The sequence below is a fragment of the Cotesia glomerata genome, linkage group LG3 (assembly GCF_020080835.1).
Source record: "Cotesia glomerata isolate CgM1 linkage group LG3, MPM_Cglom_v2.3, whole genome shotgun sequence".
NCBI lineage: Eukaryota > Metazoa > Arthropoda > Insecta > Hymenoptera > Braconidae > Cotesia > Cotesia glomerata.
Genome location: NC_058160.1, coordinates 15782070 through 15796563, shown reverse-complemented (window position 1 = coordinate 15796563; position 14494 = coordinate 15782070). Strand labels below are relative to the sequence as shown.

The 14494-nt window shown below is 27.4% G+C and overlaps 1 protein-coding gene and 1 long non-coding RNA gene across 2 annotated transcripts; one reads left to right on the top strand and one right to left on the bottom strand.

Moving 5' to 3' along the window:
• Window positions 1-2272: 2272 nt before the first annotated feature.
• Window positions 2273-2893, top strand: LOC123260367. The gene is made up of 3 exons (XR_006508451.1): window positions 2273-2469; window positions 2545-2676; window positions 2782-2893. It is a non-coding gene; the product is annotated as an uncharacterized LOC123260367 (long non-coding RNA).
• Window positions 2894-4774: 1881 nt separating this feature from the next.
• On the bottom strand, window positions 4775-6912 carry LOC123261380. Its single transcript, XM_044722974.1, has one exon. The coding sequence runs from the start codon at window positions 6278-6280 to the stop codon at window positions 4775-4777; it is 1506 nt and encodes a 501-aa protein (XP_044578909.1). The 5' UTR covers window positions 6281-6912.
• Between the last annotated feature and the right edge of the window lie 7582 nt (window positions 6913-14494).

Sequence of the window (14494 nt, the reverse complement as noted above, 5' to 3'; positions counted from 1 at the left end):
GAGCTCCCCTATGAATTTTTGCATACAGATCCAAGTTTGTGGGAATCAAATCTTGAGTATAAACGATGTTATGATACATTCAAAAAGTTAAAAGTAGTAAACGATACTGCGGAAAGAGGAGTAGCGCTAGCCGAAAGTTTTAATGAAGCATTGACTTAAAACGAAGATGAAAGACAAAGAATTTTTCAAACTGTTCAGCATCATCGATCTCAATACACATCGTGTAAAAAATCACAATATATTGACAATGAATTAATCTAACAATTCATTTTTCTGCTTTCAATAATAATTAATTGGTATTGTTGTTATTATTTTTATTAAATACTTATTGTTGTTAATATAATTTGAACTATTATAATTTAATAAACTGTTAATAATATATAAATTATTTAAGTGTAATTGAATTCAAAAGTTTTATGCAGAAACTCGTAAATCCATTATTTATTAAAGATTCTTAAGATATAAGCTTTTATAATGTAGGATACTTATCATATCCTGTTTTTCTAGCCTTAAAAAAATATATTGAAGAAAAAATATAAAAAACAGAGAAAGTAAACAAGATATTAATAAGTTTAAATCAATGATCGGCCAAAATTTCACGAAAAAATATATTCAAGGCTTAATATCTCGCTTAATATTGATCTTAGCGATTTGGTCCATAAGACTTTTTTTGTTGAAAATTGAATTCTCTACAAGTTTGTCATTCACATTTTTCCGTAGCTCTTGATATTTACGAGATAAATGCGAAAAAACGCCAATTTTATGAAAAAATCAGGTTCAGTGGCCCGTACTGCCTCGCCAGTGTGAGTTACGACTTTGCGGCAATGGGCACTTTTGTAGAGCGTTCAATTCTAAGAAAAAACCATCTTCGATCGAAGTGATCCCATGAAATGCCGCTGAGCTTTTGAAATTCAAATATTAAAAATCAAAGTTTTTGTGTATTTTCAATGGAAAATATTCACATGCCTTGGTCGAGGACGTTAATTAATATTAAGAGCTCAAACTTTCAGGGAATTTTTTTTTGGGTATTTCTAACAAGAATTCATGGTGGGACTGAAAAAAAAAATAAAGTAAAAAAAAAAAATCACCCTAATATATATTTATGTATGGTATAAACATAGAGTTATACACATTCATTGCGATTTAATGTATATATACATTTTAGTTATGTCCGTATACTCCCTGATGGCGTCGCTTAAGTCGATGCCGGTGTACATATACATATAAGATTTCTGTATTGCAAATCATCATTTTAATCTATACTTTAGATAACATGGCGTCTAGTTCAGTTTACTGCAAGTAACGGTGATTTGATTTGTAGTGACGGGTATTTAATATAAAAAGTTCAAATTAAAATATAAGGAAATTCGTAAACAAATATAAAAAGAAGTGCAAGTATGTTTTTACTAGAATGTAATGATGATAATTCATTACTAATTAAGAGGAATGAATCTGTTATTTGTGACCACCAAACTGTCGCACGTGACCACAGAGTTATTTTTTATCACAGGAAAATAAAATACAACGGGACTGTCAGGATGATTGCAGGTATTTATAATTAATCTATTCACTATTATACCTAAAATAGTATGACTAGTAATTGACCATGTCAATGGCTTATATATTGCTGAATAATAAATTTAAAAATCATGAATATTTTGAGGTTAAACTGTTAACTCTAATGGTACGAAAACGTATAAAAATAAATGCTAGAAAACGCTACTGATTTTTTTGTGTAGAAAAAATGTTAGTACTATTCAATTATTAAAATTATTCATTAGTTTAATAATTTAAAAAAAAATATCTTAAAAAATTGACACTTATCTTATAACTTGTCCATTATTTTTAAATGTGGATTTTTATTTTTCGTTGTTTTTATAATAATAATTTAATTATTAAAAAAATTTCAAAATGTCTGTTTAATTCAACACTATAACAACAAATTTATTTATTAATTAATATTATATAATACTAAAGTTAGCTGACATTGTTAATTTTTTGAGTTTTTATTAATAATTATTAAATTCGAACTAAATAATATTTAAAAATAATTGTATTTATAATTATTGAAGTTTTTAAATATGAACTTTACAAAAATTTTCTTGTAATAATTTTTTTATTAAAAAAAATTCTAAAAATTTTTAGATGTCGGCTAACTTAATTTTTATTTATATTATGTATTTAATTGAATATTTCATAAATTTTTTAGATGATGTAAATTTGCTTAAAAAAGAAATCGAGAAAATAAGATGCGCTGACAAAAAAAGTATGCGTAATCCAGCAACAAAATCAAACACTCATGTTCCTAAAAATGTAAAATCGTCAAAACGTAAGACTGTTAATTCACCTGACAGTCCACCAAACAAGAGAAGCAAATACAGTTCAGGTAAAACTGACAGTGCGACTCAAAATGAGTCTGATGATGACACGGATCCTGTCAGTGATCACAGCCGATTATCAGATGATCAAGTAAGTATTTATAAAAGTTATTGAATTAAACTGATCTATAATCATATCTTTAATTAATTTTCATTATTTATATAGGACGATGTTGGATTTTCACCACCATTTAATGAGTCAGGCGAACATCGATCACCCCTCAAACCAATGAATACAACTCCAAAATCATCTTAGAAGAATTCCCTTTCTCCGATGCATCCACCAAAGCGTGTATTGGTACGATATACTAAATACTAATATTGATTGAATTAAAAAATATCGAATATAAATTTTTTTTGCATAATTCTTCCTATGATGATATAAAATTGTATTTGTGTTTAGTTACCACAGCCAATTACAGGGCAGCAACAACTAGAAAAAAACAATGATAATACCGATAATAATGAAGTTATTTTGGAGAACGACAATGATGACGATGATGAAGATAAAAAAGCCCAATTGTATAGTTTTTCAGGAATAGAGAACGTAAGCTTACATTTTATTTCAATTAATAGCAATGAATTACTATAAGATGATATTAAATTATTATTTTAGATGAGACATATTGGAAGTGGTGTGTACTGTAGAATGGGGGATTATAAAGCTGGGATAAAAGGATTTTCTTCTGCAACTGCATTGGCTCGAAATTTGCTTGTTGGAGTCTTTAAGCACGAGGTATTAGTACAAAGTTCACTTACGGGGCGATCGCCAAGATCTCAGGGAGCCGCTCGAATGAAGCAGCAGAACACCCGTCTTTATGACAAAGCTACTACAGCAATCATCAGTAAGATAATACAATTTTTAATTCATTAGTTTCCCTCATGATTGTAGTTATTTTTATTGAATTAGCCTTTGAAAAAATTAAATCTTTTTTTTTTCTTTCTGTTATGACTTTTTTGAAGCTTCTCTTAAACATATTTTTTATCTAAGTTGAGTTTCTATTGAAAAATTAAAAATTCCATTTTGTGAGCTTAATATGTTATGTATTTAGTTGTTTTATCATGTAAGAAACAAACATCAAGCGATAATTTATATCATATTATTTTTATTTCAGAATACGCTAAGGATTACGCAAAACAAAAAAACTGGACTGGAGAAGCCAGCGACACAAAAATTAAGAGTGCTATGGCGCAAAAAATTGTCGAGCTAAAAGGCGAACATCTTAAGAACTCACCTCAGTCGACACCTGTCTTACGAAATGTTTCTGAATCTGGTGCTTCAACACCGTTATAAAGTCCTACATATAGGTTTGCTTTAAGCTTCGAAAATACCAACCTTGACCTAAGATGACTTAATATTATTATTCAAAGATTACTAAATGTTATATATACTATATATTGTTAACTCCTGGCTGTATGAATAAGTCACATATAATTATATAAAAAAAGTGTTAAACTTTCTGCGGATTTTAAGTCCAAGTATTAACGAATGTTGTCTGTTAGACAACTGGCTGTGCTATTTAGTTATCAAGTTATTGAAAAAAACTTTAATATTAAGTGTTACTCGAAAGATATGGAACGAGTTAATTTTACTTTTTGATATATAATGTTACTAAAAAAATTCTAAATGCCAGTTCAGTTCCTTACATTTTTAACTAAAATATGATACTAATTCTAGATTCATTTCTTGAGAAATAAAATAAAAAGCAATAAATATCTTTTTAGGGTTACTCATTTCTCATCAAACTCTTATATAATAATCCATTGATAAGTCTATATATAGTCTGATATGCTTATATCAAATCATACATAGTCTGATAAACTTATATCAAGACATATATAGTCTGATATACTTATATCAAGGTATATATAATCTAATATACTTATATCAAGGCATATATAGTCTGATATACTTATATCAAGGCATATATAGTCTGATATACTTATATCAAAGCATATATAGTCTGATATGGCCAATTCCCATATCAGGCGTGATATGGGCGGTTTATATCAGGCCTGATATAGTCAGTGTTACCAGATGAACTCAATCCATTCCCCCTAAAGCGCCACTCAAAATCCCCTAGATTAAAAAAAATCCCCTAACTTTTAAATTATCAATTTTTTCTTAATTATTGTAATTATCAATCTTTTTTAAATTGTCAAAGATCTTATTATTAATACACTTTATGTTTAATATAAAATAATATTTTATTATAATTTAAAATACATTAAAATTTTGTTTATTTATAATTTAAAACTTAAAAAAAAAACATTTTTTAGTTTAACTGATAATAAAATAAATTTAAAATATTTCTTAAAGAAAATATAATAAATTAATGTAATAATATGAATAATAAATTCAATTACAATTTATAAATTGTTAAACACTTAAAATATTAAAGCTCCGATAATGTATTTATCACAGACTCATCGACTTCGCTATTGTACATTTCTGAACTGCAAAATTTTTTTAACATTTCTTTCGTTGGTGTAAATAATGCAGAATTTGGCAAATTGTCTTTCACTCGCAGAATGGCTTCAGCAGTCTTTACCGACATTTGATTGCGAAGTTTATTCTTAACAATATTCATAATAGAAAATGATCTCTCTACACTTCCATTTGAAAATGGCAAACTTAATAATGAGGTAGCAAGTTTAGAAATATGACCGAATCTTTTTTCTCCGCTTGCTGTTGTCATCTGGCTAACTCGAGACCAAAATTCATCGGTAGTTGTTGCTTCTATTTGAATCTTATGAACAAGGTTCCATTCACTTACAATGTCATCAACAGTACCTCCAGAAATATTTTCAAAAGTTGATGCAATTCCTGAGATATCTTTCGGAAAAGTCAAGTTCATATCTTGTATTGAGAATAAACTCATAGTTTTTAAGATATCGATATTTTTAGGCACCCTTTTTTGTAGTTCGCAGCCCAAAGTTACTAAAAAAAGTTTGAATCTTTCTTTTATTCCATATATGTCATTAGTAAATTTTTGCGAAACTAAATTTTTCTGCTGCCTATCTGTTAAATCTTTTGTAGCTTTAATATAAGCATCATCACATGCTTTCGTTACTGCATATCCAAAATTCATATGATTAACAGACATAATGTAAGCTTGAAAGTTATAACCTGAAAGGTCTTTTCTGTTCATTTTTGCAAGTTGTTGTGGAACCACAATTACTTGCAAAATGTCGTACAATAGATCATTTAAATCTTCAAACAGTTTTAAACATTCAACTTGGTCTTTTTGAAACAATTCATTTAAGCTGGTAACTTTTTTTAAATATGTTTTCAAAAATGTTAAATAAATTAAATTTTTATCATCTTCAAACATACTGTGTAACTGCTCGGCCGTGTAACATCTTTCTTTTTCTTTAGCTATTTGGAAATGTTGCTTAAGTGGTTCCCATTGATCCAAAATTGTAGAAATAGCAGATATACGAGCTAACCACCTTGTTCCTGAGAGTCTAGCAATTTTAGTCGGTTCTTTTGTATTTTCAGTCATTGACTGATACAACTTTTGATATTCAATTTGTCTCTTACTGCTCATCGAAAACCAATTGTAACACTCTTTAATTAAAAAATCTATATGCTTGGGTAGACATTTAAAGGCTTCTTCAGCTGCAAGATGTAAAGAGTGGCAAACACACTTTACAACGACTAAATGGGGAATGAGAGCAGTTAAACGAGAAGCGAGAGAATTATGTGCTCCAACCATAGCATTAGCTCCGTCAACGCCAATGCCAATAAGGTTATTTAAATTCAATCCACTATCTTTAATATTATTAGTAAATGCATCATATAAAGCTGCAGCTTCGCCAGATTCAACTAACACTAATTTATAGAAAGAAGTAATAACTTTTTGTTTACTTTTGCTGAAGTAGCGGATCATGATACACATAATTTTTTTTTATCAATGGCTGTTGACTCATCTATTATTGCAGAATAATATGAATCACCAATATCATCAATTAATTCTTGAAGCATACAAGGTGCGATGACGTTGAGTACGAGTGATGTACATTTTGTGCGATGCAATTTGATGTCATTCAAAATTTTACTCGATTTATCCAAGCTTTTGATTAATACACTCAATTCATCAACGGCACGGATTGAACAATTTTTTGCAATAAATGCAGCAATTCGTAATTCTACGATTTTGCGTTCTTCTAAAATTGTAGGTTTAATAAAAGTATTTATTTTTTGGTTAAGTACTATAGTTTTATCTCGTTTTATTGCTTCCTTGTGTTTTGTAGAATTCAGATGATCATTTAAATTTTTTTTATGAGCTTTAAGATTACTTTTACATAATTTACAGTGGGCTGCTTGAGAATCACCGGGTACTTCTGAAAGCCAACCTGAAAAAGAAATTATATTAAATGGAGCAAATTAATATTAAAAATAAATTATTTATGGAATTATGATTGTTGATTGATGAATTCTTATTGATGTTATTTTTCTTGGTGCAAAGAATGTTCGTATTAGAATTTTATATATTTACCTTTGAAGTTTACGTCAAGTTCCCACTCTTTTCTGTACTTTTGTACATATTGATTTTTATTTTTTTCTTTTGTCATTTTCTTAAAAATTCTTAACCAGAATAATATAGAAATATATTAGAGTTCTATAATGTTCAAACAGTAATTAAATATAAATGTTTTCAAAGTAAAACAGTTCTAAATGTAAATATAATCAGTCTGTCATAATGACAGTGTCATTAACCTAACCAAGAATAGACGCATTTTGATTTTTTTTTATTCATTATTGATATTGACATGTCAATATGTAAATATTTCGCTAGATGGCATATCGATTACCATATTTGACGTAATAATTATTTTGTAAAATTAATTTGTGATTTTTACAATAGATTGCACTGATAACAATTCTATATTGTTTGACTTGCTCTTACTTCTTTACGTACACATATTACTATAATATATTATTTTAATTAGTATCAGAAATTATTTATTATAAATAAATAATTGTTTTTTTTAATTTTTACTAAGTGAAAATTATAATAAAATTATGAGTTATCTGCAAAATTTCAAGCCGGTCTTGACGCCTGATCGTCACATTATTACCTCGCGCGATGGGTTATGTCTTTTTGTAGACACTCGTTGTAAGTATATATATAAAATTTTAATTAAAATTATTCAATTATTTATAAATAAAACTGACAGTTCAATAAAAATTTTTCTTTTAATTCAGCAAGAGAAGTTGTGTTTGTCAAATTGAAAATTTATCGACCAGCGGATCAAGTTATGCAGCCAGATGATGAAGGAAATGATGATGAGGCATTTGGAGAAACTTCACTCAGTAAGGAAAAAAAATAGTATCTTAATTCAAAAAATAATTTTCCTCTCCTTAATCTTTGCAAAAATTATATTAATTAATATATTTTTAGTTTCAGATGAGGATGCTGCTTAAAAGATAAAATCTATCATTGTTTATTTACTTTATGTATTTTTTACATAAAAAAAAAATATCTTTTGTAATTAAAATTAAGCATGTAATCATTCTCATTAATATTTGAGTAATAAATTATTTTCATAATTTATCTTCTGAACTCAAATCTTTCTTCGTTCTTTATTTTCGATTGAAATTGAACGGAGTTTTTAAATCCCCTAAACAAATCCCCTAGAAAAATGCTTCCCCTAGATTTTCTACCAGGCCGTCTAAATTCCACTAAGTTTAGGGGAAAATCCCCCAACCTGGTAACACTGGATATAGTCTGATAAGAATATTTTTTCACGGGAAGAGAGTCTCAAAGGCTCATTTATTTCGTTACATTTGTGTAAAATCAATTATCATTAGTAAAATTTAAAAATTATCAACTTGGACAGGTCGAAAGATGTTTAAAAGCTGATTTATTCTGGCTAATGGATAAAATAGTAATTATTATGATTTGACTACGTCACAGGCTGGTTCAACGGACATGAGAGAGTATTGATGGTCGATTTATTTTGGTTGATTCATGAAATATTCATTACTATAATCGAAATAAGTTAGAGGTCGATTTAGAAGATACAAGAGAGTATCGATGGCTCATTTATTTCGGTTGATGAGTAAAATATTATTTATCATAAGTTAAGTTAATAAATTATCAACACCGACGGGTCAAAAGATGTTGAACAGCAGATTTATTACAGCTAATGGATAAAATTGTAATAAGTTTTATTAAAAAAAGTCACAGGTAGACTCAAAAGAAACGAGAGAAAATCGATCGCCAATTTTTTTTGATGAATTAATAAATTATTAATTACTATTATCAAAATAAGTTATAGGTCGATTTAGAAGAAACAAGAGAGTATCGATGGCTCATTTATTCCGGTTGATAAGTAAAATATTATTTATCATAAGTTAAGTTAAAAAATTATCAACTCCGACGGGTCAAAAGGTGTTCAACAGCAGAGTTATTCTGGCTAATGGATAAAATATTATTTATTATTGTAAAAATAAGTCTTAGGTCAACTAGGAGGAAACAAAAGAGTACCGAAAGCTCATTAATTTCGGTTAATTCTTGAAATTCCAAATGATTATAGGTAAAATTAAAAAATTATCATTTCGGATTGGTCAAGAGATGTTTAACAGCTGATTTATCCCGGCTAATAAATAAGATAGTAACTATTATAATCAGAATAAGTCACAGGTTTACTCAAGGGACACAAGAAAATATCGATAGCGCATTCATCTTGGTTGATTGATAAAATATTAATTATTATCATCAAAATAGGTTAAAGGTCGACTAAGAAGAAACGAGAGAGTATCGATAGCTCATTTATTTTGGTTAAATGATAAAATATTAATTCCTGTTATCGAAATGAGTCATAGGTCGACTAAAAGGAAACGAAAGAGTATCGATGGCTCATTTAACTCGGTTTATTAATAAAATATTCGCTATTATTAGTATATTTAAGAAATTATCAACTTGGACGGGTTAAAAGATGTTTAACAGCTGATTTATTCCGGTTAAGGGATAATATAGTCATTATTTTTATCAAAATAAGTCACAGGTTGAATCAAGAAAACAAAAAGAGTATTGATGACCTATTTATTTTTAGTAATTGATAAAATATCAATTAATATTACTAAATTACGTCATAATTCGACTTAGAAGAAACGAGAAAGTATCGATCGCTCATTTATTTTCGTTAATTGATAAAATATTGATTATTATTATTAAAATAAGCCAGAGGTCGACTTAGAGGGAACGAGAGAGTATCAAAGGGTATTTATTTCGGTTGATTATTGAAATTTCAATTATTATGAGTAAAATTAGAAAACTATAAACGCGGACGGGTCAAAAGATGTTTAACAGCTAATTTATTCAGGCTAATGGATAAACTAATGATTATTATTATCAAAATAAGTCACAGGTTGAATCAAGGGAACCGAGAAAGTATCGATGGCCCATTTATTTCGATTAATTTATCAAATATCAATGATTATCATTTAAATGAAACATAGATCATCTTAGAAGAAACGAGAGAGTATCTATCGCCTATTTATTCTAATAAATCAATAAAATATTAATTATTTCCATTAAAATAAGTTATAAGTCGACTTAAAAGAAACGAGATAGTATCAATGCAATATAGTATCAATAGTATCAATACAATAGTATCAATACAATATTGATAGTATCAATACAATTAAAAAATGATCAACTCGGACTGATCAAAAGATGTTTAACAGCTTATTTATTCCGGCTAATTGATAAAATATTAATTATTATTATTTAAATAAGTCATAGGTTGACTCAGAAAAAACGAGAGAGAGTCGATCGCCAATTTATTTTGATTAATTGATAAAATATCAATTACTATTATCAAAATAACACTGAGAGGAAAATCCATTGTTAGCTGAACTAAAACATCACCACTAAAAAAATGTGGTTTCCACAATTATTTTTCATAGTTCCTAAAACCATACCATTAGCCGAAGTCAATATTAATGAATAGTTATATGAAATATGTTTTTGTAAATATGTTTTCGATATCATGTTGATGAAAAAAAGTTGGTTGCAGTAACTATACCTTTCACAGCTAAGATAATTTAAAGTTACTAATTTCATTTAACAATTCGTTATAATTTTGATAACTATATAAAATTAGATAGAGTAAAATAGTAGAATTAACTATGAATAAATAATTTTCGAAACTGATATGATAGTAATTGAAGCAATCTTATGTTTATAATTTTTCTAATAATAGAAAAATGATATCTGGTACCAAGTTTTCTCACTTAACTGATAATAATTGAAAACAATAGAATCAATATGATGCCGTGATTTCATTTTCACTTTCAGAATTCATCATGCAATAAAAGATTATGTAAGTATTTCAAATTTGTACTACTAATAACAGTAACTTATTTAACAATTGAGGTGTTGATATAAGTTGGTTTAGCAAAGTATAGGAAGATGTAAGTAATATATAAAAAAAAAATTTATTTTATTATCGAGAAAAATAAGTCAAACTCGTCGAAAGTAACCAACGCAAGCAATGATAACTCGCCTTTGAATGATAATTTGAAAAGTGGAAGTGAAGGAAACAGTTCAAGTAACCAAGTAATGTGAAATGATAAATACTCTACAATATTTAACGATAAGGTAAGTATTGAATCATAACATATTTTCGTCATATATAAATAGGATCGCGAACTTGGATTTAATAGGTCAGTCAAAAATTTTGCAATTACAAAAATATTTTCAATCATTTTTGAAAATAAAACAAAATCGATTTTTCGAATAATTTTTCCTTTTAGAAAAAAAAAATTTTTTTCTTGTATACGCTGAAAAGTACTGTTTTTCATTTTCATTTAAAATTTAATTTTTTTTTAAGGTTAAAAAAAATCGCCAAAAAAATTTATTATTTCTTTAATTTTCAATGGAATATTAATTAACTTAAATAATATAAGATAAAAAAATTTTAAGATTTCGATCGGTCTTTTGGTTATAAGGATAATCTATCGTCACGTCACCAGATCGTTCGCTCATATACATCGAGTCGAGAGATAGGTGCGAGAGAGAGAGTAAGTTAGATAAATGTTGAAGATTGAGAACCAGGAAGGTCTGGACGCGCAAAGGCTTGGATATCAGAATATGGCGGGAAATTTATCTTAAAAAATTTTTAGCAATTATAAATTTGCAAAAATAATATTTCGCAACAAAATTTATTTTGCCATTAAATTCTTAAAGCTAATCAATATTTTATTTCAACTTATATCAAATTTTTGAATTTAACCAAATTAATTTTATTGTTATTAAAAAAATAAAAATATTTCTTGTCTAAATTTTTTTATTTAGCGTGCGCGATCAAGTAATACTAAACTGGCGTCGTAAACAGAAAAAATAAAACAATAGAAAAAATTCAAAGATTCTCAGAATTTTACAACGCGAGCGCCAACTATAGCATGCTCAGTAGTACCAAACTTAGTCGTCGATCAGTTGGCTTTGACCGTTCTCGAATTGCGTAGCTTAACAAATTCTAAGTGTTTGTTGTCGTTGTTTAGTGTTTTATTTAAAAAAAGTTATAGATTTATTTTTAATTTGATAAATATTTATCAACGTCTGCATATGACAGGTACTGATTGTCATTTTCATTTAAAATTTAATTTTTGGATGGTTAAAAAATCGCCAAAAAATTTTTTTTTATTTTTTTAATTTTTAATAGAATATTTATCAATTTAAAATATTTAAAATGACAAAATTTCAACATTTTAATCGGTCTTTTGATTATAAGGATAAGCTATCGTCGCGTCACCAGATCGTTCGCTTATATACATCGAGTCGAGAGATAGGTGCGAGAGAGAGAGTTAGTTAGATAAATGTTGAAGATTGAGAACCAGGAAGGTCTGGACGCGCAAAGGCTTGGATATCAGAATATGGCGGGAAATTTATCTTAAAAAATTTTTAGCAATTATAAATTTGCAAAAATAATATTTCGCAACAAAATTTATTTTGCCATTAAATTCTTAAAGCTAATCAATATTTTATTTCAACTTATATCAAATTTTTGAATTTAACCAAATTAATTTTATTGTTATTAAAAAAAGAAAAATATTTCTTGTCTAAACTTTTTCATTTAGCGTGCGCGATCAAGTAATACTAAACTGGCGTCGTAAACAGAAAAAAAAAAAATAAAACAATAGAAAAAATTCAAAGATTCTCAGAATTTTACAACGCGATCACCAACTACAGCATGCTCAGTAGTACCAAACTTAGTCTTCGATCAGTTGGCTTTGACCGTTCTTGAATTGCGTAGCTTAACAAATTCTAAGTGTTTGTTGTCGTTGTTTAGTGTTTTATTTAAAAAAAGTTATAGATTTATTTTTAATTTGATAAATATTTATCAACGTCTGCATATGACAGGTACTGATTGTCATTTTCATTTAAAATTTAATTTTTTGGATGGTTAAAAAAAATCGCCAAAAAATTTTTTTTTATTTTTTTAATTTTTAATAGAATATTTATTAATTTAAAATATTTAAAATGACAAAATTTCAACATTTTAATCGGTCTTTTGATTATAAGGATAAGCTATCGTCGCGTCACCAGATCGTTCGCTTATATACATCGAGTCGAGAGATAGGTGCGAGAGAGAGAGTTAGTTAGATAAATGTTGAAGATTGAGAACCAGGAAGGTCTGGACGCGCAAAGGCTTGGATATCAGAATATGGCGGGAAATTTATCTTAAAAAATTTTTAGCAATTATAAATTTGCAAAAATAATATTTCGCAACAAAATTTATTTTGCCATTAAATTCTTAAAGCTAATCAATATTTTATTTCAACTTATATCAAATTTTTGAATTTAACCAAATTAATTTTATTGTTATTAAAAAAATAAAAATATTTCTTGTCTAAATTTTTTTATTTAGCGTGCGCGATCAAGTAATACTAAACTGGCGTCGTAAACAGAAAAAAAAAAAAAAAAAATAAAACAATAGAAAAAATTCAAAGATTCTCAGAATTTTACAACGCGAGCGCCAACTATAGCATGCTCAGTAGTACCAAACTTAGTCGTCGATCAGTTGGCTTTGACCGTTCTCGAATTGCGTAGCTTAACAAATTCTAAGTGTTTGTTGTCGTTGTTTAGTGTTTTATTTAAAAAAAGTTATAGATTTATTTTTAATTTGATAAATATTTATCAACGTCTGCATATGACAGGTACTGATTGTCATTTTCATTTAAAATTTAATTTTTTGGATGGTTAAAAAAAATCGCCAAAAAATTTTTTTTTATTTTTTTAATTTTTAATAGAATATTTATTAATTTAAAATATTTAAAATGACAAAATTTCAACATTTTAATCGGTCTTTTGATTATAAGGATAAGCTATCGTCGCGTCACCAGATCGTTCGCTTATATACATCGAGTCGAGAGATAGGTGCGAGAGAGAGTTAGTTAGATAAATGTTGAAGATTGAGAACCAGGAAGGTCTGGACGCGCAAAGGCTTGGATATCAGAATATGGCGGGAAATTTATCTTAAAAAATTTTTAGCAATTATAAATTTGCAAAAATAATATTTCGCAACAAAATTTATTTTGCCATTAAATTCTTAAAGCTAATCAATATTTTATTTCAACTTATATCAAATTTTTGAATTTAACCAAATTAATTTTATTGTTATTAAAAAAATAAAAATATTTCTTGTCTAAATTTTTTTATTTAGCGTGCGCGATCAAGTAATACTAAACTGGCGTCGTAAACAGAAAAAAAAAAAAAAAAATAAAACAATAGAAAAAATTCAAAGATTCTCAGAATTTTACAACGCGAGCGCCAACTATAGCATGCTCAGTAGTACCAAACTTAGTCGTCGATCAGTTGGCTTGGACCGTTCTCGAATTGCGTAGCTTAACAAATTCTAAGGGTTTGTTGTCGTTGTTTAGTGTTTTATTTAAAAAAAGTTATAGATTTATTTTTAATTTGATAAATATTTATCAACGTCTGCATATGACAGGTACTGATTGTCATTTTCATTTAAAATTTAATTTTTTGGATGGTTAAAAAAATCGCCAAAAAATTTTTTTATTTTTTTAATTTTTAATAGAATATTTATTAATTTAAAATATTTAAAATGACAAAATTTCAACATTTTAATCGGTCTTT